Source organism: Dreissena polymorpha, chromosome 13, assembly GCF_020536995.1.
Source record: "Dreissena polymorpha isolate Duluth1 chromosome 13, UMN_Dpol_1.0, whole genome shotgun sequence".
NCBI classification, from domain to species: Eukaryota; Metazoa; Mollusca; class Bivalvia; order Myida; family Dreissenidae; genus Dreissena; species Dreissena polymorpha.
Genome location: NC_068367.1, coordinates 22,643,580 through 22,669,587, shown reverse-complemented (window position 1 = coordinate 22,669,587; position 26,008 = coordinate 22,643,580). Strand labels below are relative to the sequence as shown.

Below are 26,008 nucleotides of genomic sequence, written 5' to 3'. Positions count from 1 at the left end.
AATCGAATTAAAGACTAGGTGTAAGGACATTAAATATTATTTGAACTCGCTTGTCTTTTTCTTCAAGGCAAGCTACTTATTGTATATACAATACATGACTATACATATATTGAATTTTATTTTAAAGCAGTCAGAGATGTCGCCCGAGGTAAGATTATTCGAAATCAGTCACCCAAGGGAGTGCATTCTGTTATTATATGAATTGTGACCGTCAAGATTTGCTCCCTTCATCAAATGCGGTCGAGAGTGACTTCAGTTGAAGTCGATTTTCAGTATGTCACAAGCATTGTTGCGTTTTTGTGGTATATAACTTATGCTTAATTTCTCCATTTCGTTGATTTATTTATTTCGTTAAACATATAATAACAAATAAATGAACAAAAGCAGTCTGCACCAACTTGAAAAAATGCTTCTATGAAAAAACTGACAACTATGAGAAGTATTTGGTGACTAACACAAAACAAAGTAAAAGATCAAGCATACAGACGTACACAGCAATATGACTGGTGTGTCTGCGCCACTTATAGGTAACTATGAGGGTTTACAAGTTTCTTTTATGTTTAGCTCAATGCATGCATAAGATGCACCTATATAATATGAGCAAAAAAATAACACAAAATACATTTGTAGATACATTGTTTTAGAGGTTACGTATTATCCAGCATTTTGTTTTCATTTAAAGGGAAAAGTATTGACGTGTTATGCAAAGCAGTATTTAAACATTGAGCGGAAAACAGACACTATTTAAAAGTTTAGAAAAGAAAACACCAAACACAATACATACATTAAAACTGTTTCAATATTTATTTCACGATCATACATAGTTTCCTGTGCGTACTGATTATTATTACAATCAATGGATATAAAAGATTTACATTTATTTTATGTTTTCCGGTGGTTTATAGAGAAATATCAGTTAATTAAAACTGATAATTTCACTGTTTCAAACAATGAAAATTATCAGTGAAAATTATCGATAATTTTCACTGTTTATGTTAAATGACGTCATTTTTTTACAAACGAAATTCTTTAGTTAATCTCTTTTACAATGTACTGTATATAAACTGTGAAAAAAAGAATAAAATAAAAAGAAAATTTGTTGGGTTCGGTGGATTATCGATTTTAATTCACTCGTGATCATATAAAATATATATTTTCACTCGTGACTGCGCCACTCGTGAAAATATTATTTTCTATGATCACTCGTGAATTAAAATTGATAATCCACCGAATCCAACAAATATCCTCTATGTTATCATATTTGGTCTCGTGTGATGCTTTTCATCAATAAAACGTTTGCTAAGATATGTAAGGACATTACAGTAAGTAAATATATTTATCCTACTACCAGATGAAAATCGATAGTATAACAAAGATCGTATAAACTTAAGCTTTATACTATCGCTATTTTTAGATCATATTTTTTTTCAAAAAATTGGAAAATCTGTTTTTGTCAACTACGGAAAAACAAAAAGGTCAAAAATGCTATATTTGATAACTATTACTGGAAAATATGGAGTTAATAATAAGATAAATTGAATATTTTGTGAGTTTTGGATAAATATCAAGTTTATCATGCTAGGTTCGAACCATGTTGGCGCTCGGCATGCCTCGCGCTACCTCGGTTCTAAGCCTCGCATGATAAACTTGATCTTTATCCAAAACTCACATAACATTCTCTATATAGTAAATTTATCGCCATTATGATTATTAGAGTTTATTATTAAAGTTTCATAAAAAAAAAGCCATTGGTTCGATTCCAGTCCACGTGTACTTCTTGTTACGACAGGTGACATGTTTTATCTGCTACGGATTCGTATCATGTATTTAAGAAATTAATCTGGTGTTTTAACAATGTACAATTCGAACCCAAAAGTATCTTTAAAAAAATAAAAATACTAAATTTATCACGATGCTTTAATACTAATGAACACGAATGAGCTAGTTGCAATTCGAAAAATAAAATACTCAAAACCTTAGTATTCATCTTTCCGCATTTAACAAAAATATTTCGTATACACTCCATATAGGCTATGCAATAAGCGTTTACTTGTAAATTATGTAGCACCTTCTATTGATGACATAGTTAATGAAATTGGCTATTTTGGAACTATAAGTTGAATAAAGTCACTATAAGATGACGCATTAAATCAATTAACTACTTGTATTTATTATCTTGGTAAGTTGCGTTCAAAGTCAATTTTAGGTAAGGTGACTTTTAAATGCCCTTTATGTTTAATAATACCATGCACTATTTGGTTGAACTAAATCAAAATTTATTGTTTTGTAAGCTCGTAATTTACGATAAACAATATAACCTTTTAACGACTCGATGACAAAACGATAATCATAAAACAATTATATGTTATTTCATATTAAATATTTAAGTATTCCTTATTATTTTTTAACAAAGAATCGAAATGAAACAAATAAATATCTACGATGTATATGTACCGGTAAGTTTACCATATTTGGCGATACGCTACAACTAATACGCCAAAGTATTGAACGAACAATGAAAATACTATAAATATTTTTTTTGCATTTAAAATTGTAAATAACAACAAAATTGATTAGCAATTTTTATCATAAAAATGAAGATTTAAATTCCTAAATAAACATGAAAGATTCAATATCGTATCAAAAAGAACGTGAACTATTTTATCCTTAGCTGCTTCGTGTGACCATACATGTATTCAATATTCATTCCATTTACACGTGATGCCAAAATGACTGAACATTGAAAGATTTTAATCCAGTATGCATTACCTGTCCATGCCTACATTCTGAATACAGACTGGAATGTATGATAGATTTGAACGAAACTTGCGACTCTTCCAATTGTGTGACAGCGATGAGATAGAAAATGAATACTACTTTTTGTTGAAATGTTCTAAATTTGCCCAAATTAGAGAAAACTACATTAAAACCTATTATAGAGTCAGACTTCAAACTCAAAAAATTATTAACTACATAAAATAAAAATGAAATGCTAAAGTTAGGAAAGTTCATTTCAGAAGCACTCAAGATTCGTAATCGTTATACCAATAGTCGTAATCGTTATACCAATAGTCGTAATCGTTATACCAATAATAATGTATGATTATTTTATATGTTCAACTTTATATTAGATACATTCTGTCATTGTGGGCTATGTTAAACATATTCTTGATTTTTTTAAATTTATATTAAATACATTATGACATTATGTGATATGCTATATTTGAACATGTTTTGTTTATAGTATATCCCTATATACATATTGCATTCACATCAATATATGTATAATCTGGTACTGTGCCGATACCTTAATTTGTGATTGTGATTCAAATGTATAGTGTGTGCTCCATCGAAATAATAATTATTGTTGTATTTCGAAATTATAATTATTATTACATTTTACTGATTATAGACTACACTGTATATGCTTATATATATATATATTATACGTTTACACTAAGTATAATTGTAATTTGTATTTGTGTCATTGCTGACTTGCTACTTAAATAATATGTGGTTTGGATTCGGATTGTATTATTGTGTGCTCCTCCAAATTACAATTACTGTTTAACTTTATTGATTATAAATATATTCATGTATTAAAAAGGTTCCATATGTAGCTAGATACACTGTTAACATACGATTTAAAACGAGTTTGTGTTCAATTATCTGTAAAGTTTATCCATTACTATTTTATAACGTTTCTTCTAAATACAATTAATATATTCATGTATTTTATATTATAATTTTGTTTAACACTAGAAACTGTAAAGTTCATGTGTAATAAAATTATGTTCTGTTCTTTTGTTCTGAATGACGGAATGAAGTTTGATTTGGAAGACTCTTAATTAAGAACTCTTTACGCGTGCATATACCAATTTCCAACACAAATATCACAATAACCGTCGAGTAACAATGAACCAGACATCATTTAGACTGGAATGCTGACATTTCTCAAGAAGGTGAAATAAATAATTATCCAAACTGAATATGTCGCATTATTGCGTTAACAGTTTAGTATTAATAAAGAGGAAATGTAGCACTCCAGAGGTCACCCCTTTTAGCTGAAGTGCATACCTAAACATGTCCAAGGTTAAGGCAATCCGTCATGGTATTATCTCATAGGTTTTGAAAAACGATACAGAAAAGTCATCCTCTTTATGCAGTAAATGGTGCTTACCGAAGAATACCACAGCTTATAAATAAAAGTACGGGTCAGGTCAACCTAACGATTCATTGGATCTGAAAGAAACAACCACAAACGGGACTGATACAATAATTGACTCGAACACCCTCAGCGTTCTCACAAACACAAACCTGAGTGCCCGACCCTCCAGGCTGCTTAGAACAGAGAATCCTTCGAGTGAAACTGGATAGGCGCTGATTATAACTTTCCATTCGCAAACATCTTCTAATGCCTTGTCTTCTAGGCCGGAACCGCGGGACGAGGAGTGTTTGTTTAACCCTCGGGCACGGCTTGACTTGATTCGAAACAACGCTTGGAACCAATTAGTCGATTAAAAGATAATTCTGCACCGATTTAGGGCTATTATATTTCTTGGCGTATATAGGAAACATTTGCAAAACAAACAGCTTATTTCTGTGATAGCAAGACACGATTAATACTTACTAATGATATGTGATTTGTGGGAGGGGTAATTAGTTGGATTGAAAGCACCGTTCTGATCCTAGCGAGGAGGCGGTTCCGTAGAACACGGTTGTGCATTGAACGGATATTGAAACAATTGTTACGACATTTATTTAAATTCCGTTACTTCAATGTTGAAAATAAACGCATATGAACTATAAATTACGATTAGAATTTCCCATTTATATTTTTGGAAAAAGGAATAGATTGCCTTTTCTAATGCAGTATTTAGCGAATTGAATTAAAATGTTGAATGCAAATACATCGGAAACAAAAATAAAATAACTATATAAAGTAAAATAAAAAAAAAGTGACTCATACGGAAAATAATAACCGGAACTATGTTTGCGAATAACTTGCTACACACCGCCAGGTCTTCAGTCGTTTCTAATCCGCGACATTCTCGGCTCCGACGCCAGTTGGACGTCATCCGGTACCGACAAGTATGGAACATTCGAGCAGACGCTGGGAGGGGCGGCGTTCCCCGCTCTCCCTGGATACATCCCTGTAACCTCGAGTCACTACTACGGGACCAAGGACCTCGGCTATTACCCGGCCACATTCTCTTACCCCGATTTGAAACGAGGTAAAAAAAAAATATGGAAAGGCGCGGTTTTCGCAATTATGATATTGTTGGGTATTTATTTTATATTAAGTGTATAGATAGATAAAGAATATCACTGTGATAAAATTGGAATTTAGCGGTTTTTGTTTCAAATTGTATGTAGTAAAACAAAACGGACCAATGTAACCTGAGGTTTGAAAGACCCTAGTTTTCCGGTATATATTAAGAATTTCGCAGTCTAACTAATCTCACGGAGAGACAGACAGTTCATTTCGACTTGTACAATCTACATTGTCAACAACACATAATGAAAACAGTACAGTTTGTCAATTGTGATAGGAACAAAGTTTTATACATATTTACAACTCATTTACTTAGCGAATAAAGTTGCGTGAGCACAAACTAAGTATTACAACAAAACAAAAAAGAGGATGAACAATTACAGCATTCTTGCATTTATAATAAATGTTCGTACTTTAAGTGATTCTATAACGACCGGTGATACAAAAAAAAAGAATAAATACATGTATTTTACGGATTTTGTTAGCGAACTTTATTATATGTGTTTCTATGAACGTAAACAACGATTATCCCTTAATTGATTTCTGGATTATACCATGTCTATACATCTGAAAGGAAGAAACAATTATATACTAGTATTTTGTTACGGAGAACCCACATTTAAAAAAAATGAAAATAATACATTATAAATACAACATATAATTATTCGCATAACAATATATACTGTATAAATAAATAAGCATTCATGGGTTATTAACGAATGCCTGGGCATAGTCTTATTAAAAATTAATTGGATTTTTTTATTATAAAAACTACCTAAGTGAAACTTTAACCGTTTCAACTTCCATATTCATTATTAAATAAATAATTATATAACATTTTATAAAATCATCTTTCATAAAACGTGTACACTTCGATAACTTTTTTGACAATAAAAACGTTCGTCACTTTATTAACAGCAATTTATGACAGTAATAAAATTATGTTTTGCATAAAACTGATTAGCATAATGTAAGTATTTTGCTATTTTTATATCTGCTTAAATGTTTGATCTATGCTGACCGCAAAGTAAGAATTTTCTAAAGCATGATTTGTTGATCAAGATTTGTTTTTGTTTAAACTGCTAAAAATATAAAATTGTAATTTACAGAAAATGGATTGGAAATAATAATAAAAAAACTAATAATAAAAGATCAATTAATAATAATAATAATCATCATAATAAATGATAAAAGTAATAATAATAAATAAAAATGATGATGATGATGTCCAAAATATCTCGAACACAATTATTTAGTCATAATGAATCTAGTATTTTATACGTTCATACGTTTAACATCCATTTTACATAAATAATTCGCACGTGAAGTATTTAACAACATGCACCTCCTTTTAGCTAAAAATTTTCATGTATCAACGCAATGGTTTACAACTTGAATATTTGCTTGTTTTTCTTCTGTAGTTAAAAACAACATATACAAAGAAACAAAACCGAGGACACTTATCGGGCGCGGGGAAATTCAGAATAATTAGTACAAGTACAATGCTTATTATTGATTTGCATTTTAAGTTCGAGTATACCCATGCATTGGTAACGTGACTCCAATGCAGTGAAGTCTCCATTCAAATATTTGCTTTTTTGTAGGTATGTGCTTAAATCCAAATGGAGGTGTGTGTCGAAAAATGAATTAAATATTTGTTTAATGATTTTATCAATATACTTCATATGCAGTAACATATCTGCCTAAAAGAGAGAATATGTAATGTTTTAATACATGATTTTTTTTAATTGGTTAATAGGTTGGGACGGGGGGATGACGTCGTCTTTTTGTATTGTACGCATTATGTCAACAAACGCCTTATTAGACAACTGGATCTTGGCTTAACGCGAATAGTTTTCTGACATAAGGTATATCATAATCATGAGATGCGAATCGTATTAAAGAAATAGTTAAATTTACATTTATTCTTCCTGCAATATAATTTATATCATGTTATTTTCCTAAACGTACTGCGAAATTACTTACGTTTTTACCGGCATGACATGCCAATCAAATTATTTATATTTGGACATTATCTTCATGAGTTCCGGTAAAAATTAAAACAACGTCATTGAATCAATGTTGCGAATAGCCTTTGTTGGATTAAGAATAAATAAGTCTTAACCAGTTGTCTTAAAGTCACGTTTTGGCTACCGTGTGACGCAGTATTGAATCTGATTTTTTTATTTTCAAATATCACTTTAAGTCTTAAAATTATAGGTAAAGAATATAATCCTAAATAAAGGAGTATATGAAAACATTTAAATAATATACGATATACTTTCACTTTAGACAACTACACACCGATAAAGATAACAACAAGTACCGAGAGAAAACCGCGTGAATACCAACTTTGCTTTGTTCTATAAAATATACCTGGTTTAAATCGTTTTAATGGTTTTAATGACAGTATAAAAATTAAAATTAAATAGTGTTTTGTGCAATAGCATTCTTTGTGTCTTTTTAAATGTAAAGCCCCTGTAAGGCAAAATGTACTGGTTCTTCGTATGGAACTGACTGGCAAATTCCGAATAAACCATTTGGCTTTCAATTCAATATCGCTAAAGCATGCGTTAAATTAAGTTCTAAGTGTCCTTAATGTTATCCGCCACGTCTTGATCAGGATGTATTATTAGTCATAATTGTATACATAATCGTCTTAACCTTTTAATTTGAATACTTCGACAAAATATAATAGTTTTATAAAAACTAAATATTTGGACCAATTAGGAATTTTTGCCAGCATTATGTACTTATAGCTTTATGTTATGTTGGTCCTTTTTGCTCCATGCATAACGCATTTGCCGATTATTACCGATGTATCAATGAAACAAGAGCATAAAGGGACTTGTTGAACCTTATTGATTTTTCATATATATTTACAGCAATTTGTTGAAGTTTCAGATAATAAATATTAGATATAATAATTCCATGTTGATTCGTGACCAGTAAATGTCGAAGTTCATCAAAATTAATTGACGTCATCAACGAAAGCGTATTACTAGTATTAGAACCTTACGATAAATAATTACACAATAACGTTGATATATGGATTTAATAACGCCAGAAAACACAAACGATGGAGCGATACTTCCTGTCATGCCATATAACTGTTGGAATCTTGCGTACGATCGCTTTCATGCGACGTCGTTGACTGCGAATGACGTCATTAGGAACGTTAAAATGGCTTCCACGGATTTTCCACTTTTAGAAATTGAGGATTGGCTGTAAGAAAAAAACTGTCAACGAACGATATATTTATGATGAAATAAAATTATAAGCATTATTAAGAAAGCTACTCGAAAAAAGTAACGGGCTTCAATTCTGATTTCTACATTATGTATAAAAATGAATAATTGAACAGATGAAGTCGCCATAGGTAACGTCATGTTTGCGTACTTTTTAAATGAAAATAATTTGCACAAGCATTTTTGGTTATTGGTTCTTGAATCATAAATCTTTGCGTTTAAGGTATGTAATAAATATTTTACAACATGCCTAAAGATTCAATGGACCCGTATGTGAACACCATCACCATGAAATAAGCTATAATTATTGAAATAATTCAATCAAATTTCACAACTGATAGCGATATATAATTAAGTATTTTATATGTTTATATCTTTAATCATCAAAAGCAAAAACAAAAATAAGAATGCAACAAAAAACGCGTTGCCAATATAAGCGGCCAAAGGTGAATAAAATTAATAATAGAAAATGGTCATTTTTTGGTTATTAAGTATGTACATGTTTAACTGACAACAATTAAATAAAACTCAAAAACAAAGATAAAAAAATTCTTTAACTTATGTTAATATTAAATGATAGTGGAATACCACGAGCACATGATGCTACAAACGTAAGCGATCATTGAACAGAGGTCGCTGTGGTGTAATAGATAAGGTGTCCGCCTAGCGACCGGGAGGTCATGGGTTCGATCCCAACTGCGGGAGCGTTTTTTAGATCTCCCCTTAGCACCAAGTACTGGTTCTAGGCCCAGGAAACGGACTCGAGTGCGTTTCAATAAGCCAGTGGCTTTCAGTGTAATCGACCTAAAATGAATAGGTTTAAACGAAACTTACAAAGAACATGCATTTACAATATATTACATGTTGAAAAGAATTAAACCTAAACCTATCGATTAACGTATTTATTGTAGCAGATTAACCGGTTTATGTTAAGAATTATGTTTCATCCCTTATAAAGATGCAAAATATAAAGATCTGTTGAAATCAATAATGGCTATAAGCTTTTTTTTTCATTGTATGACGACAATTTACGCGAAGTACGTTTACAATAAATATATATATCACAGGCAGGTAAATAAGCTATTAACAATAAATGTTTATTAAATATAGATCGACCTACGTCTCTGTAACCCCACGCCCCCACTCCACCACCACCCGTAGCAGTAACGACCAATTCAAGATGTTTACTGTCAGCAGATGCCGAGTGGATGCGATCTAATGACCGCATAATTAATTGTTGATATTGACGTAGATCGCCGCTAATTAATCAATTATTATACCTACCTGCCCGTACACATCTCGACCAGATTCGCGAGATCGGTATACGTGTAAGCCACCACGCCAATTAAGAACTAATTAATTCATAGGTCACCGTAGTGGATCCATGTGAGGTTTGAATATTGAGCATCACAGCCTACATTATCCGCGTCATGCGAAAATGTGCCTTATGCCACATGCGACTAGCGTACGTGAGTACCACAGACTAAACCCTTTTCAACTTAGATACGTATTTTCACGCATGTGTAGTCCCTCGGAAAAATATATTTAATTAAAGTCCATTCTTACTAGATTCAAGTTTTAAAGGCTTCATGTCCAACCCTTACTTACTAATGAGCAGCAAACAGCATACAAACCTGAATAGACTGCGAGTTAATCGCAGGCTGTTATGGTTTTATGCTGGTTGCAAAAGCCATTTCAGTTTGCTTTTTATGGGGGAAAGGGTTTAAGAGCTTCGCTGTCTGGTAATGAGACCAAGAACTGTTGCGTGGCTTTCAAGCACAAGGCAAACACGTCTTTACCAAGATCCCCTCTTCAAACAGAGGACTAACACGTCTTGAACAAGACCCCCCTGTATGTGCCTATTCGACAGCGAATGTGTTTTTTATTTTAATTTTGGGACATTAGCAAAAATAAAGGAACGGCAATTTTTGTTTTGGAATTTATTTTGAAGATATTATATTAACTTAAATCGTTTATCCATTCTTATTCATACTTATATACTTTCAGGATACTCCATAGAAAACATTCTCGAAACAGCAGCATCCACCTCAAAAGATGGCGGGCTATCATTTCCGATCCCACTTCCGATTTACATTCGTACGCGCTCGCGTTCGGAATCGGAAAACTTCGGAAAACCTCGGAAATGTCGCCGAAGTCGTACGGTTTTTACCGACCTCCAGCTGATGGCGTTAGAGAAGCGTTTTGAAACCCAAAAGTACCTGTCCACCCCAGATCGTATCGAGGTAGCCGAGGCGCTTGGCTTAACCCAGCTGCAGGTGAAGACTTGGTACCAGAACCGACGGATGAAGTGGAAGAAACAGGTACGCGTCAGAGACACGTGAGACTTTATTTCATAAGGAACATGTGCATTACGATAAGAAACCATAACATAAAAGCATTGTACGACCTTACTATTGCACAAAAATAATGGGCGTAAAGCTATGCTGCCATTTGCATTTTCCCCCCAAAAATGAGATAAATCTTTTTCTTCAGATACAATCATTTTATTATTCATGTAATTTGATTTCCTATTGCGTCATTTATTTTAGCCAATTTAGATATAATTTATCTTTGCTATGTAATTAAAGTTTGTCGCTTACCAAATCTCATTTCACCGGTTTTGATATAGTCACATCCATCACCATTTAAAATGGGACAAACTGTATTATAGGACGTTCTTTAGCAAAACAAATATAACTAGTATCGCAGGAAGCATAAATGCCAAACCCCCTTTGATAACATAAGATTAATTTGTTTCATTGCCCTTATTTTTTAAATTGCGTATATGTATGTGGGAAAAGTAACTACTGAATATAAGCACAATATCCATATACACCTAGATGATACCAATTTATATATTCAAAGTTAAGTGACTTCGTGCATGAGTATAAAACTAAATGATTCGTGCGATTTTTCACCAGGTTTTGAAAGAAGGAAGTACCGCGTCGCCTACAAAGCCCAAAGGACGCCCAAGAAACGACGCATACACTACGTCGAGTACGTCATGTACAGCTGATAGCACGTCCCATGAAGTAACGTCAATGAATGACCTCATCAATGTTGAGTCATGTGGATCGATGTTGGGTGACACTAAACTCTCTAGTGGTTTATCGCCTGATGACTTTAGTCCTGAAAGTGTGCTTCCTCTGAAAAGTCGGACTTAGTAAATCGTCTCGAGACTTACTTTCATTAATGAAATTAAGATAAGTTAGAAAAAAACTAGGCGTAGATGCGTATCAGATTACCACATCTGGAAGTCCTTAGTTCCTTTCTGTTTTAAGTGTCTGGGCCTTTGGTGATTTTCATGACGTTAACATGTATATCGCATTCGAAATATTTTGGGTATGACATATACGGTAGGTAAATAGCATTATTATAAAGTGAGTGTCATCGTCGTGAAAACGTTAACGTATTTGTGTTCGAATGTAGAAGGCTTATTTGTTTCAATGGTCTGTTTATCGTGTAAACTTTTTAGTAGGATATAATGTATTTTTAAGCATTTGTTTTCTGGTCACAGTAAGTCCGTTGACTATATATGATTCAAGCTGATACAAGTACGCTGTTTAGGTACATGTATATAGCACTGATACAAAGCCGTAAGTTGTTAAAAAATACTTTCACAAGTACGCAAAAGTAATAAAACTGGCATCTTTAAAGGGGCCTTTTCACGTTTTGGTAAATTGACAAAATTAAAAAAAAGTTGTTTCAGATTCGCAAATTTTCGTTTTAAGTAATGATATTTGTGAGGAAACAGTAATACTGAACATTTACCATGCTCTAAAATATCCATTATATGCATCTTTTGACGATTTAAAAACCTGAAAATTATAAAGCGTTGCGAAGCGATTGAATAATTTGGAAAGTTCTGTTGTTGTCGTTATATTTTGTGAAACTACGAGGATTGCGTATATGATGTAAAAAATACATCGCTCATTGAATGAGCACGGATGGCCGAGTGGTGCTATGCGGTAGACTTTTACTCATGGACTCCAGGGGTCAGTGGTTCGAGCCCTGATGAGGGTTACTTTTTTTTCCCTTTTTTTAATTGTATTCTTGTTGTTTTTACCCGAATTTTTTTAGATCCAATGTTTACATTTATCAATATAAAGCATTTGATGACAAACTTCAATACATGCCAAAATCAGTGAAAAGGCCCCTTTAACAAAACGGATTTTTGCACGTAAAATGTGAATCGAAACCAAACAAGTAAATTGATGTCCGAAATAAAAAAATAAAGGCGATTTACTTTCAATTTATCGATTACTAAGTAATTTTCATTTTTAACCACAAATTTGACTGCACATGACTTTAATATGGACCGTGAACGCAACGCATTGAAAAGTGACAATTAGAAAGAGAAAAACAATTTCGATTTAAAGCAATCGTACAAATATTCGGCCATATTGTACTATCGCAAGGCCACCAACGCTCCAACGGCGCACAGTGTGGTGTCATTGTATCGAGTACTAGATTCTTATTCGTCCCGTCCGTTATCGGGGCCTTCTTTGCATAGCTGTTTATTGAGGTATTAACTACATGAACTATATTTATGTTAGATTCGTAAAATAAATCTGCGAGTGTCATATTAAAATCTGAATGTTATATCAGTGATTTTGTGGCTTCATAGTTTACAGCCTGTACCTTTTGGATTCGGAAAAAAAGCGGGATTAACCATGCAATTGAGAAAAATAAAACATTATTAGTATGATTATAAATAGCATTATTCCAATTGATTATAAGTTAATGTTAAATTGCATGTAACAATTTATGTTATAAAGTGTTACATAGTTATAATATCCCTGTATAATAAACCAAATGAAGTAATTATTAAGTTTATTAGAGAAGTTCTGCATCTTTTGGGGATATTTAGTTAAGATTTTTGTTACTGGGAAGCAGCCTGTAAGAGGCTGTAAATTAGGGCAATGTGAATGAAGATGCATATTACCTTCACTTATACTATAAATTAAATTATATTGTACATACCATATGGAAATGTAAACTACTGTATTTGCTGGAATACTTAAAAGAAGCAAACTTAAAATCTGCAAAAACAATATCTTCTTGACACCATGTTTTAATATACTTTGCTTGGCCTGTTAGGTGGAACATGGCCGGATTTTGTTCGCAATCCATTGGCATGCTGACAGATAGGACAAAGAGAGGACGAAATTGTTTGGTCTTAACGTGCATTTACATTTGCTGTAATTGTTAACGGCGTTTGTCTGACGATTACATACGTACGGCAGGCATTGTTATTAACTCTTGCTTACAACTCTGTCAACTTTGGGTTCAACTTCGACTAAATTGTGTTAAGGATTCAGTCCAGTGTTGGCATAAGAAACTACCTATCGCAGTGATCACAATTCAGCGCAATGGCCATAGGCATGCCAAACAAGCAGGTTTTACCATATATATCTAAAAATAGGGTAGGTATTATAGACTGGTCGGTCAATCTTTTTTTAATATTTCTTTTTTAAATACACTAGTTATTTTCTACTTCCATAAACACGTTCAACGACAGAAATCTTCCAAACCCATTTGATCTACTCTGATACAAGGAAAATTTATCGAATACGATACAGTGTGGCAAACATTATCGAAAACTCAGCGTTTTTCATAAAAATGTTGAGTCTCGCGAACATTATGTTTGATCGGATAAGTGGAAGCGAAAATCTTTTTAAACGCTAAGGAGTAAATCGTATGCGATTTCGATTGACCGTTGTCTTTCAAAGAAACGGCTCATTGTATGCTTCCTTTGCCTCAGATGATTTCAGGCTCCGACCAAAACATGGGGCACAGACATGAAAGCGTCTAGTTGTGCTTTTTTAGAAACATGGGCTTGGTTCATAACGTTGTTGGTGCAGTTTTTTGTAGATCTTACCAATTCCCTTGGTAAGCAAGCAGACGAACGGCAGGTAGATGAAACAATGGTGATAAACTCATCATGTCGACTCCGCCAATTACAAACGACATCGGTACAGTCGAAAACAATTACCGATAACCGAAACCAGTCTAAAACTATTACCGATTCCGAAGAAGTCGGATGACAGACTACATTCTATAGGCAAACACGCACTGACATGAGGTGTAATCACCAATTAAGGTTTAATGAGTTTGAATGGTTTGTCGGATCACTTGATAAAGATCGTCGAATGCCCTGCTCTGATGTTTCATGGCTTATGACTTTAGTTGTTTAGACACAAACCTGCTTTTGCCGTAGGCGGGAATCGAACACGCCTGCATGGCGATATGAATTGCTGAAGATCTATGCAAAGTTTCTTGTTTGATTAGGCATGTGAAGTTTGTTTTCACTTACATGAACCTTTGCTCGTGTTATTTTTCGCCGACGATAATTATAATTCGTCTACCAAACTTGAAACTTTTTCTAATGTTCGGTAAAAATAGTTATAGTTAAAATATTTGTCATGTCGGTATTAAGTGAATATTTCGAATTTTGTCTGCGTGCAATGTGTGCGTAGGTAAAACACAATTGCATGAGCCGCGTTATGTGAAAACTGTGCTTAATGCATGTGCGTAAAGAGTCGTCCATGATAAGTCTGTGCAGACTTCACAGGCTTATCTTGACCGAAACTATTCGCATATGCAATAAGCCCCGTTTACAAAGAACGAGGCTCATATAGTTCACGTGACGTGCAGATTCTTTCATGGAAGGTATTAAAATAGTGTACATGCAGTCAAAATAACAAAATGATTTGGTGTAAAAAAAAAGATAAATTTTTACCGCTCCCCTACAATATAACGTGTTTGAAGAAATACGTGGTGACCAACATATTTTATAGTCAAATAGTTCTATTTTGTAAAAACTGATAATGGCAACAGTTTGAATGTCTGCTTACTTGAAATGCGCAGACCTTAATTAGTTTAAAATAAGAGACAAAAATGCACTTCTATGATAAGATAATATATTAAAACATATATAAGCAAGCCAATGCATGTGGCTATGCAATATTATGTCGTTCTTTGTACAACTTTTAGCATTATGGCGGACAACAGGAAACATCATTTTCAAAATATTTTATTACCGATCAACATGTTAAAAATTCAAAAATAGTGTTCTTTGTGTTGTAACGGAGTAGCTGTACGGATGCCTTCTAGTATAACCTATAAATGAAACATATAATAGCTGTTTATTAATTAAAATATTATACTAATAACACTAATTGCGACTTGCGCATGTCATTTTAGTTAAACAAGATAATTCTTTGGTATGATAAATTTGAGGTTACGTTCTACCTATGACAACGAACACCCGCCTTACTTGACCGACACTTTTGTAAATAGAGGATAAGAATGTTCGATCAAAAATTGAAAATTCATCTTAAGATTTACAGTATTGCAAATTGAGATTTGGTAAGTTGCAGTAAAGTATATCTCAACATCGACAATATTGTCATTAATTGTGCTGTGCATTGTATGTAAAATTTATCAAATAATGGGCACAATTTTAATAAGGGCGTTCTTAATTGTAGTTAACTTTATCCAAATATGAGCAATATTATGAAGAGATTTTTGAATTGCAGTAAAATGTTTCTAAAAACTCTGTATGACTACGTACTCCAAATGTTCTTGATAGACAATATTGTAAACAGAATAGTTGTTGTTAATTGCATCGAATTATTCTTTATGGCCAGGGAGCCCTGGCTTGCTAGATTGACAATACTGTAGAAAACAGTTGTGTTTAATTGCACTGGTAATCAGTCATCTGATGACTCTGTATGAATAACGCTTTCTTTACCGACACTATTGTTGTAGATTAATGTTTCAACCGACAATTTATCAAAAGGCATTACTTGATGGACAGCATGGCGGTCCGACGGGCCGGGACGGGGTGGTTCAGTCCGAGTTGCAGAACCAACTTCTGGAACCTGCGAACCGAAAATGCTTCATGACTATGCAATTTATTATTCACAGTTGCACACTGATTGAAATTAGAAATTAATTGTTGAAACAATGGTTCAAAATTACTAACAATTGCATTCACTACTAATTCAGTTTATGTGCAATGTATAATAATTTCTCGAAATGTGTCGATTGTTGAACTTTAATCTAAATAATGATAATCATCATAAGCAACACCAGCATTTGCATCACTGGCATCAATGTTAACAGTCATCAACAATTGTTGTCATTGGGCATCCTATTTATAAAAAAAATATCATGACAATATCATAATCTTGTTCATCGTCGATGTCGCCATCGTCGTAGTTATTTTATCGGATTGTCGTATTGTCCACGCGAAAATGTGCATCATGCCATATGCGGCCGGCGTGGCTCAAGACATTCCTATGCGGAATGATCTGGAGCTAAACTATGTAGGTAACATATGCAATACGACATATTTTCGCATGACGCGGGCAGCATTTACAGGAGAATCACTACAAATACACAAACTTGTTGGAAAAAAAAACAACCTGCCACTGTACAACGGCGGAGGGAATATTGCGGAAACACTCACGATCTGCAGAACAGAGGCACGCCGTGGTCAATCAGGGTGCCAGCGAACACCTTGTGCGCTTCCTGTTCACAAAGAGCCTCCGTTGGTTCACTTCCGACCGCCGCAATAATCTCGCTGGTCTTCTGACTCAGGTAGGTCGTGTTCACGCCCAGCGCACGCGCTGAAACACAGGAAGTAGTTCGATTTAGATATATTTCACTTCTATGATTACATCGCCACTTTCGAAAAGCGAAAGGTACATCGCGACTTTCTTGACTTTCCTGGTAGAAACAATTGAGCTTGCGTTCGATTTAGAGATCGTGAGTAATCTAACTTTTTTTAATAATTTATAAAAAGATGTCAAAATGAAAATCGTTGTTAAATATTGGTTTTCAAATGCATTTGTTATATTAAGCTAGACAAGACGGAAGTCCAAGTGATCACGGTAATTTGAGGTCTTTGACTTTAGTAGTGCCACGAAAAATACATTAATTCTTAGATACATGTGATACTTTTGACAATAAAAATCGTTGCGAATGACATACATTGCGTTACAACCGTTCTAGTCCTCGGTTGTTATTTTAATGTTTTGAGTAAAGTCTTAGTTTAAAACGTTTTACAATCCACATTCCCTGCACAAAAACATATGATTATATGTGCTCTTACATGCATACATATAAATAAGCTTTAAGCTTTAACGCATTACGGTTCCATGCGCAATCTACAAACTGGCATCACGACAACGCTAACTGACGTTTACAATTAAGACTTTATGAGCGTACCTAGGAAGGCAAGTGTGTCGTCCAGCAGGAATCTCTTGCCGACGGCGGCAGATCCCGACGGAACCAGATTGAAGTGATTCACCAAAGCTTGAAACCTGGAAAAGGAAGAGGCAAATACGTTATTTGCGTTTCGCATGACCGTTAATCACTTCTTTTTGAGGAGGAGCATCGGCTCATTATTAATGCATCTCATAAAGCGGTAACCACGGCAGCGGTAACCACTTAACTCATAGTATTAGAAAGTAAAATTCAGATAAAGCTTTTTTCTGACCTTGTGTGTTCTTTTTCACACGAAAATCATTTTATGTATGTCCTTCAGTAAACAACAAAAAAGAAATACTAGAAGACAACAGCGAATCAAATCATATGTATATAACATATGAAATAGGAACATAGGAATCCATCATTGCATGGTTTGTAAGGAAGGCAGCCAAGCTCCGCATTGGTCAAATCTCTGTGATGATGATGCCTTATTGCGCCCTTGAGATTACACTGTATCAACTCGAATGTTCCGTAAGAAATAAGTCAGTAATTGAGGTTCAAAGGAACAATTATGATTGAAATCTGAGACCTTATCTGTTAAATTTATCAACATGAAATAAAAGGTACATGAATTTTCATAGGTTTATAGTTTAAATTAAGACTACTAGTAAATCAAAGACTTAAAAGCGTTCGTAGTCACGGGGCCAGGGTTTGGGTGAACGTCGCCACCGAAAGTAATGAAAAGTTACTAACGAGTGGCAGACGAGGGACGCGGCGTGTGTCACGAGGCCCTGTGAGAACAGCTTGTGCCACTCAGCCTCGCATGCCTGCTCCGTGGGGTCACTACCGAGTACGTTCAGCACCAACTGCAGGTCCTGCTTCAGCACATCCAGGCTGACGAAATGCGCTGAAAGTCACGTGATTTTATATGCGGAGTCGCGTATTCATATTGTGGAAGGCACATGATCGTTCTGTGGACGTCACGTGATCATATTGTGAAGGTGACGTGCTCTTATATTTTGAAGTCGCGTTGTCATATTGTGGAAAACATACGGTCTTGATTCTTGAAATCACGTGACCATAGAGTGACAGTCACGTGGTCATATTGTGGAAGTAACGTGGTCATCGTGGTCAAGTCACACGGGCATAGTTTGCAAATCACATGGCCATAGTGAGCAAGTAACTTGGTCATAGTGTGGAAGTCTCGTTGCAAAAGTGTGGAAGTCACATGGTAAAAGTGTGGAAGTCACGTGGTCATAGTGTGGAAGAGACGTGGTCATAGTGTGGAAGTCACGTGGTCATATTGTGGAAGTCACGTGGTCATAGTGTGGAAGTATCGTCGTCATAATGTGGAAGTCTCGTTGTCATAGAAGGAAGCCACGATGTAAAAGTGTGGAAGTCAAGTGGTCATAATGTGGATGAGAATTGGTCATAGTGTGGAAGTCACGTGGTCATAGAGTGGAAGTCTCGTGGTCATAGTGTGGAAGTCAGGTGGTCATAGTGTGGAAGTCGCGTAGTCATAGTGTGAAAGTAACGAGGTCATATCGTGGACGTACATTTTAATAGTACGGAAGTGTCGTGGTTATAGAAAGAAAAACACGCGGCCATAGTCTGGTAGTCATAGCCCGGAAGTCACATGGTCAAAGTCTGTTAGTCTTATTATCATAGTGTAAAGTCGCATGCCGATAGTGTGGAAATCATCTGATTGTACATTTGTATTAGCATATTTTTCAAAACTAATATTATAATTAATAAAGTGTTTCAAACTTAATAATAATTTACACATGTTAGTTTCAACGATCGTGAAAGTGCTGTTGATGCAAGATAATAGCATGATATATAATCTTGCGATTCACAGAAAAAATACAAATGGGGAATAAAAACAAATATTTACATAGCTGATCATAAATGCTCCTTTCGTGGGGAGCGGCCATAACGGCTGTCATAGCAACGGCGAGAATAAGGAGGCATCGCATTTTTGTCGTCGTGTTTCGTATCTGGATTGGGAATGCAGCAATAAGGACTCACATTGTAACTTAATGTAAACGTATTAATATATTCAAAATAGTATTGACACGATGCCTTTATTTACAAAATAATCTTCAGTTCTGTGCTGGCTACTTTTTTATAATAGAAAAAAAAACACGTGCGACTAGAAGTTGTGATTTAAATGTTATCAAAAAAATGAAAATAAATAATCTAATATTGTTGTGGTAAACGTTAAAATCTGCATGTAGGTTGTTTAATTTATAATAATCACGCCGGGTATGCGGATACTTTGATAACAGATGGCACTTCGATACCAGATAACAACAAAAGCCACGCGGTAGAGTTGAGTTCTTCAGCTTTTTTTGCATTAATGTTCTGTTCATTTGGTTTTCAGACACGTAACATTGTTTGGTCGATTAATGGTATAGTACTTGGTATTGCGGAGCAAGAAAGTCGTGAAAAAACAGTGGATTGTAAAAAAAAGAGATAAAATTGCATCGATACTCGTTATGAATTCGATGATCAGTACGTATTTCAACAAAATAAAAATACTTGGAAATAAATCAAGAACGTGCCAACTATTCCAAATAAAAGATCAATATGTCCATTAAAGTTACAAAATGTTAAATTTTAGTTGAATAAAGTATTTGAGGAAATTCAAATGTTTTAAGAGTCGGATGCCAAATTTTCATGGACACTTCTTTTACCGATCATCTCAAAGACAATGGCACTTCGATTCCAGATAACTCGACACTTTTTACCAGATATAACACACTCCATTTAGTGACTCAGAAATGCAGAATTCGCTGTGGAATACTGCTATAGTAAGCAGGCAATAAATAAAAATGTATGTACTGACGTAAATTAAAAACAAATCACCGAAACATGTTCTTATCCCTTTGGAATATGATAATGAAAAGGGAAAGGGAAGTGTAGAGCTCAATATAAAGGGAGTTTTCCAATCTCTTTTCAATTATGTGGCTACGCATTAGTATCGACTTCATGATTCGATTCTAATGAGCACCAATGACAAAGGATTTAATGAGGTGTATTTGCCGATTTAAGACCCCTTGCTCCCCTTCTAGAGTCCTGCTATAAATTCAATTGAACACAGTCGTGTTGATCCACATGATCCGTTGTATTTTCAATTCTCTTAATCTCAGTTTACCACTTAAACACAAGTTTATTATTTTGACAATTATTTTCGGTCGTCACTTGAAATATATTACTTCAGAAATAAGCATTTGTATCTTATTAAAAATTTGCACTTATAATATTAGTTATATAAATCAATAGTAATAAGATTTTTGAAAACGAACAACGCCATTGGTTATATTTTACATGTGTATGTAATTACGTTATGCATAGATTCCCAATGTGTCGGGCTTGACAATGCAAATTGATTCGTACTTCAAAATGTTTGGTAAGAATAGCCATAATATACATAAATGCATTTCTGGTAGAAGATAAAACTCGGTTATCAGAGTGCCCAATTGTTGAAAGTCTCTGGTATGCGAAGTGCCCTATATCGGGAATCAAAGTATCCGTAACTTCATGAATACCACCTATTAAAACATGCTCTATCTTCATTTATATTTCATTGAATACTATCAAAATTTCAGTATTTGAAGCACAGTAATTACTCTATATGCTGGAATATCAGACAATTTCTTGCAATATTTCTAAGTAGTTTTATTTTATTGAAATGTTTACTGTTCATCCAGTTTATGCTGTTTTCCGACCGATTTTTATTTTTTGGGGGAAAAATCAACCATTCTTTCGTGATGTTTTTCTTTGCAATAGAAAAGGACACACCATTTATAAACTCGACCATGCGCCTTGTCTAAAAAACTAATCTTTATGATACAACTTAAAAAAAACAACTGATGAACTTACCTCTCGCGCGTGGCTTTTGTTGTTATCTGGTATCGAAGTGCCATCTGTTATCAAAGTATCCGCATACCCAGCGTGATAATATAAACTCGAAGATTTTTTTAACACGACATTGCGTAGTTCATCGTTTATACGGCAAAGACAAAAATCATTCCATCACAAGCACCATTGTATACGATAAACATATGATTGTGTAGTGCTGTTGTGCTTTGATAAACGTACTGCAAAACAAAGATCTATAAAGAAGTAAATTAAAATATATCTTCTGCGACCAAGTAGAACAAAATTCCTATAAAAAACGCACAGTGCCACCAAATAGTTTTACTCTGCAAGTCATGTGTTACGATACGTACCTTAGATGATAGAGGAAAGAGACTTTTAAAGCTGCAAGATGGCGTTTTATAGGACATTCGAACGCCAGGGGTCTACAAACATCTTGATAACCTTTTGGTAAGGCCCAGATAGCGGGGACATTCTTCTTATGTGCAAGATGATTTAAATAAGAACAATGTTACGTCAGATACGTAGATCTACGTCTCTGGTTACGTCTATTGCAATATGACAACGAACGTATGACATGACAAGCAAACAGTGAACGTTTTACGTGCCTCGAAATATAAGAAATTACAGTTTATGTCTACAGAAATGCTATAGAGAACAACGTATCTTTATCGCAATCCGACAAAGATCAGGTTATGTTTATTGATATTCGAAAAAAATACAAATTATTTAACCATTTAAATGTGACAAAAACATTAATTTTCTCGTTTATAGCGATGCGACAAAGAATAGTTCACGTTTATTGCGATGCGACTAATAATATTTCACGTTTATTGCGATGCGGCAAATAGCACTGTACATTTAATGAAATGCGACAAAGAACTTTGTATGTCTATGACAATTGACTGTTGATGTCAATAAGATTGCGAAAGAAGCATGAGGCGTCTATGTCTACGATACAAGGATTATGATCGTGTATAACCGCAAATGTCTCACGGAACATTTTATGAGTACACGAATAACAATATAACAATAGCCGTGTTACTATTTTACTACTAGTATATCTAATCACGTGTGTTTATTCCGCAATTTACATAGTAATGTCTCTGACAAATGTCGATGATTTTTTTTACATAAACGACCCCCGTTTGCGCCTTGTACCATCACGCAGATCCTTATTCGTAACTCACTCTGTATGAACATGCTCATTGGGTCTTGGAATTTCTTCATTTCAAGATGGGCACTCATAGATAAGCAAATAATGAGATGTAACAAAGATAACGTTGTGAATGTCCTGTCTCGCTGAGCGATATGAAACCACTACTATTACTACTACTACTACTACTACTACTACTACTACTACTACTACTACTACTACTACTACTACTACTACTACTACTACTCCTACTACCATTACTACTACTACTACTACTACTACTACTACTGCTACTACTACTGCTACTACTACTACTACTACTAATACTACTACTACTACTACTACTACTACTACTACTACTTCTGCTGCTGCTACTACTACTTCTACTACTTCTACTACTACTGCTGCTGCTACTACTACTGCTGCTGCTACTACTACTACTACTACTTCTTCTTCTACTACTACTACTACTACTACTACTACTACTACTACTACTACTACTACTACTACTACTACTACTTCTACTATTACTACTACTACTACTACTGCTGCTGCTGCTACTACTACTACTACTACTACTACTACTACTACTACTACTACTACTACTACTACTACTACTACTACTGCTGCTGCTACAACTACTACTAGTACTACTACTTCTACTACTACTACTACTACTGCTGCTGCTGCTACTACTACTGCTGCTGCTACTACTACTACTACTACTGCTACTCCTACTGCTACTCTTACTCATATTACTACCCACCACTAATATAAATAAATCATTTACAACAATAAGTACCACTCACCTCATCTTCCCCTGTGGTGAGGTCCCGCCAACCAGCTTCCTCCAGGCGTCTCGGTTCTGGGCGAGTATTTTCAGCTTCCCCCAAGTCTTGCTTATCGGCTTCGCATCTGCATCCAAGTCCCCGCACCAGGCGTTTCGAAGCCGCCTTATCTACCTTTTTCCTTGAGGGTTCCAGGTAAGAGATTGCCTTGTCGTATAGGATGCAGGCTCGCGAAAGGTGTGACGCCAACGTCTCTGAAGGATGTGATCTTTAACGGGCTGCTGCTTTGTTTAACCCTGTAATTCTTCATTGGTGGCCAGCGGATCTTGAGTATCTTGCTGTGGCAGGTGTTGAAAAAGACCAGTATTTTCCTTATGGTGGTGACAATGGTTCTCCATGTCTCTGCTCCATAGAGGAGTGCTGGCTTCACAACGTTATTGAAAAGCCTAATCTTGGTGGTGATGCAAATTGTGCTGGATCCCCAGATGTTCTTCGGCTGATGGAAAGCTGCTCGTGCTTTACCGATGGGGGATCTGTCGTCTGCATCCGTTCCTTCATGGTTATACAGAATGCTGCCGAGATAAGTGAAGCTGTCACCTCCTCCAGCGCCTTGCCTAGGACTGTGATGATTGTGTCGTTAGATGCGTTCGTTCTTGAACACCTTGCTTTCCCCTCTGTTAGCGGTGAGGCCTGTTCTAGCTGAGTTGTCCGCTATCGTGTTTGTCTGTTCACGCATCTGTTGTTTGGTGTGGGAGAGAATCGCCAGATCGTCGGCAAAGTCGATGTCATCCAACTGTTTTTAGAGTGTCAATGCTGTCGAACGCCTTCTCACTGTCGATGAACTTGAATTACAAGGGCGAATTCCAATCTAGAGATTTTTCCATAAAGATGCACATGAGTGAGATCTGATCCGTGCTAGACAGCTCGTTTCGAAAACCGGCTTGATCACGGAGATGCGGGTCTACTGTGTATTTCATTTCGGTTCAGTAGGATGCGATTAAGCACATTTATTGACATTCGCAAGAGCGTGATTCCTCGGTAGTTGGAGAAGGAACTGAAGTTTTCTTCTTTTTTTCTTGGGGGTGGGGTTGGTGAGGAATCTCTCTTTCCACTCTGTTGGATTTTCTTCTTCTGCCTATACTTTGCTTTAGCGCGGGTAGAGTAGCTCCGCACTGTTCTCGACGCCAACCTTAAGCGCTTATGTCGATATTATATCTGGTCCTGCAGGTTTTTTTTTGCCGTTTTCAATTGCTTGATGGCGCTGCTGATCACTTTCTTTGTGGGAGCGCAGCACTTGATTTGCATATCGCTTGTAGCTGGCGGTATATCCGGCACGTTCGCAGGAGCTGGCCTGTTGAGTAGCTCCTAGAAGTGCTCAGTCCATCTATTCTTCCTCACTTCGTCATCTGCTATCACTCATCCATTTGTTTCGCTTAATGGCCTTTCTGGCTTGGCAAACTTTCTTGCTAATCTCTTGGTGTTGGAGTTTATGTCCTAAGTTCTTTTATAATAGGCTGCCTCTTCTACCTCTTTTGCCAACGTCTTGTTGTAGTTCCGCCCTAATATTTCGGTTGACGCTGCTGATAACTTCTGTGTACTCTTCGTGTGCTTTCACGTTTGCGGCTTGTTATCTGCTGTTGCTGATATTTGCTTTATTTTCTCTTCTTTATTAAACTTTCAAAAGCGTCTCTGCTGATATTCAACCCTTGTGGGTGTACGACATCGGGTCCAGTACTTCTTGTCATGTTGAGGACACTGCTGCTTCCACTTTCTGCCACTTCTTCTCGATCGTCTCTATTTTTCAAGCCGCTCCACCAGAACCTGTAACTTATTGGGTAGAGTGACCTTAAACTCTTCCTGCTTCAAAGTGTTTTTCAAAGTAGCGGTGTTGTTACGCTGGCGTTAGCTGGGCCCCTTGTCCAACTCTTCTTCAGCCTCAGTTTCCATCGCGCGATAAGGAGACGATGGTCCGAAGCAACGTCTGATCCTCGCTCGTGCGATAAGGAGACGATGGTCCGAAGCAACGTCTGATCCTCGCTCGTGCGATAAGGAGACGATGGTCCGAAGCAACGTCTGATCCTCGCTCGTGCGATAAGGAGACGATGGTCCGAAGCAACGTCTGATCCTCGCTTGACACGTATATCCTCAAGAGAGCAACGAAATTTCCGTGCGATTAACAAGTGGTCGATCAGGTTCCCTGTTGAGAGGTCTTATAGGTTTACAGTCAATTCGTACCTAAGTCAACTCGCACGGTAGTCAACTCGCACGGTAGTCAACTCGCACGTTTTTGGTCAACTCACACGGAAGTCAACTCGCAACTAAGTCAACTCATACCTTATTCAAAATATTTATGTGTTGATGGGTTCAATATGAGTAATTTATGCATACACACAAATGAGAAACACTTTCAGAGTTTAGTTCAATACTTTTTATTTCAATA

At 35.5% G+C, this 26,008-nt stretch overlaps 3 protein-coding genes across 4 annotated transcripts in view; 1 reads left to right on the top strand and 2 right to left on the bottom strand.

Annotated features, from left to right (window-relative positions):
• The window catches only part of LOC127855119 (ras-like GTP-binding protein RHO), a 35,107-nt gene extending 30,694 nt beyond the window's left edge, over positions 1–4,413 (bottom strand). Inside the window, exon 1 of the mRNA XM_052390503.1 lies at positions 4,318–4,413. Coding sequence (XP_052246463.1) covers positions 4,318–4,398 — 81 coding nt within the window. The 5' untranslated portion in view covers positions 4,399–4,413. The remainder of the gene's footprint in view (positions 1–4,317) is intronic.
• Positions 4,414–10,706: 6,293 nt separating this feature from the next.
• LOC127854511 (homeobox protein BarH-like 1) lies at positions 10,707–11,687 on the top strand. The gene is made up of 2 exons (XM_052389575.1): positions 10,707–10,844; positions 11,445–11,687. The coding sequence occupies exons 1-2, from the start codon at positions 10,707–10,709 to the stop codon at positions 11,685–11,687; spliced, it is 381 nt and encodes a 126-aa protein (XP_052245535.1).
• Positions 11,688–15,543: 3,856 nt separating this feature from the next.
• LOC127855120 (uncharacterized) lies at positions 15,544–19,804 on the bottom strand. Of its 2 annotated transcripts, none has more exons than XM_052390505.1 (6): positions 19,637–19,804; positions 18,496–18,649; positions 17,761–17,855; positions 17,000–17,159; positions 16,335–16,409; positions 15,544–15,667 (listed from the first exon to the last, which is right to left on the bottom strand). In XM_052390505.1, the coding sequence occupies exons 1-6, from the start codon at positions 19,716–19,718 to the stop codon at positions 15,646–15,648; spliced, it is 588 nt and encodes a 195-aa protein (XP_052246465.1). In that variant the 5' UTR covers positions 19,719–19,804; the 3' UTR covers positions 15,544–15,645. The 2 variants fall into 2 exon arrangements, with proteins under 2 accessions (XP_052246465.1, XP_052246466.1); XM_052390506.1 differs by having other exon boundaries at positions 15,544–15,645.
• Between the last annotated feature and the right edge of the window lie 6,204 nt (positions 19,805–26,008).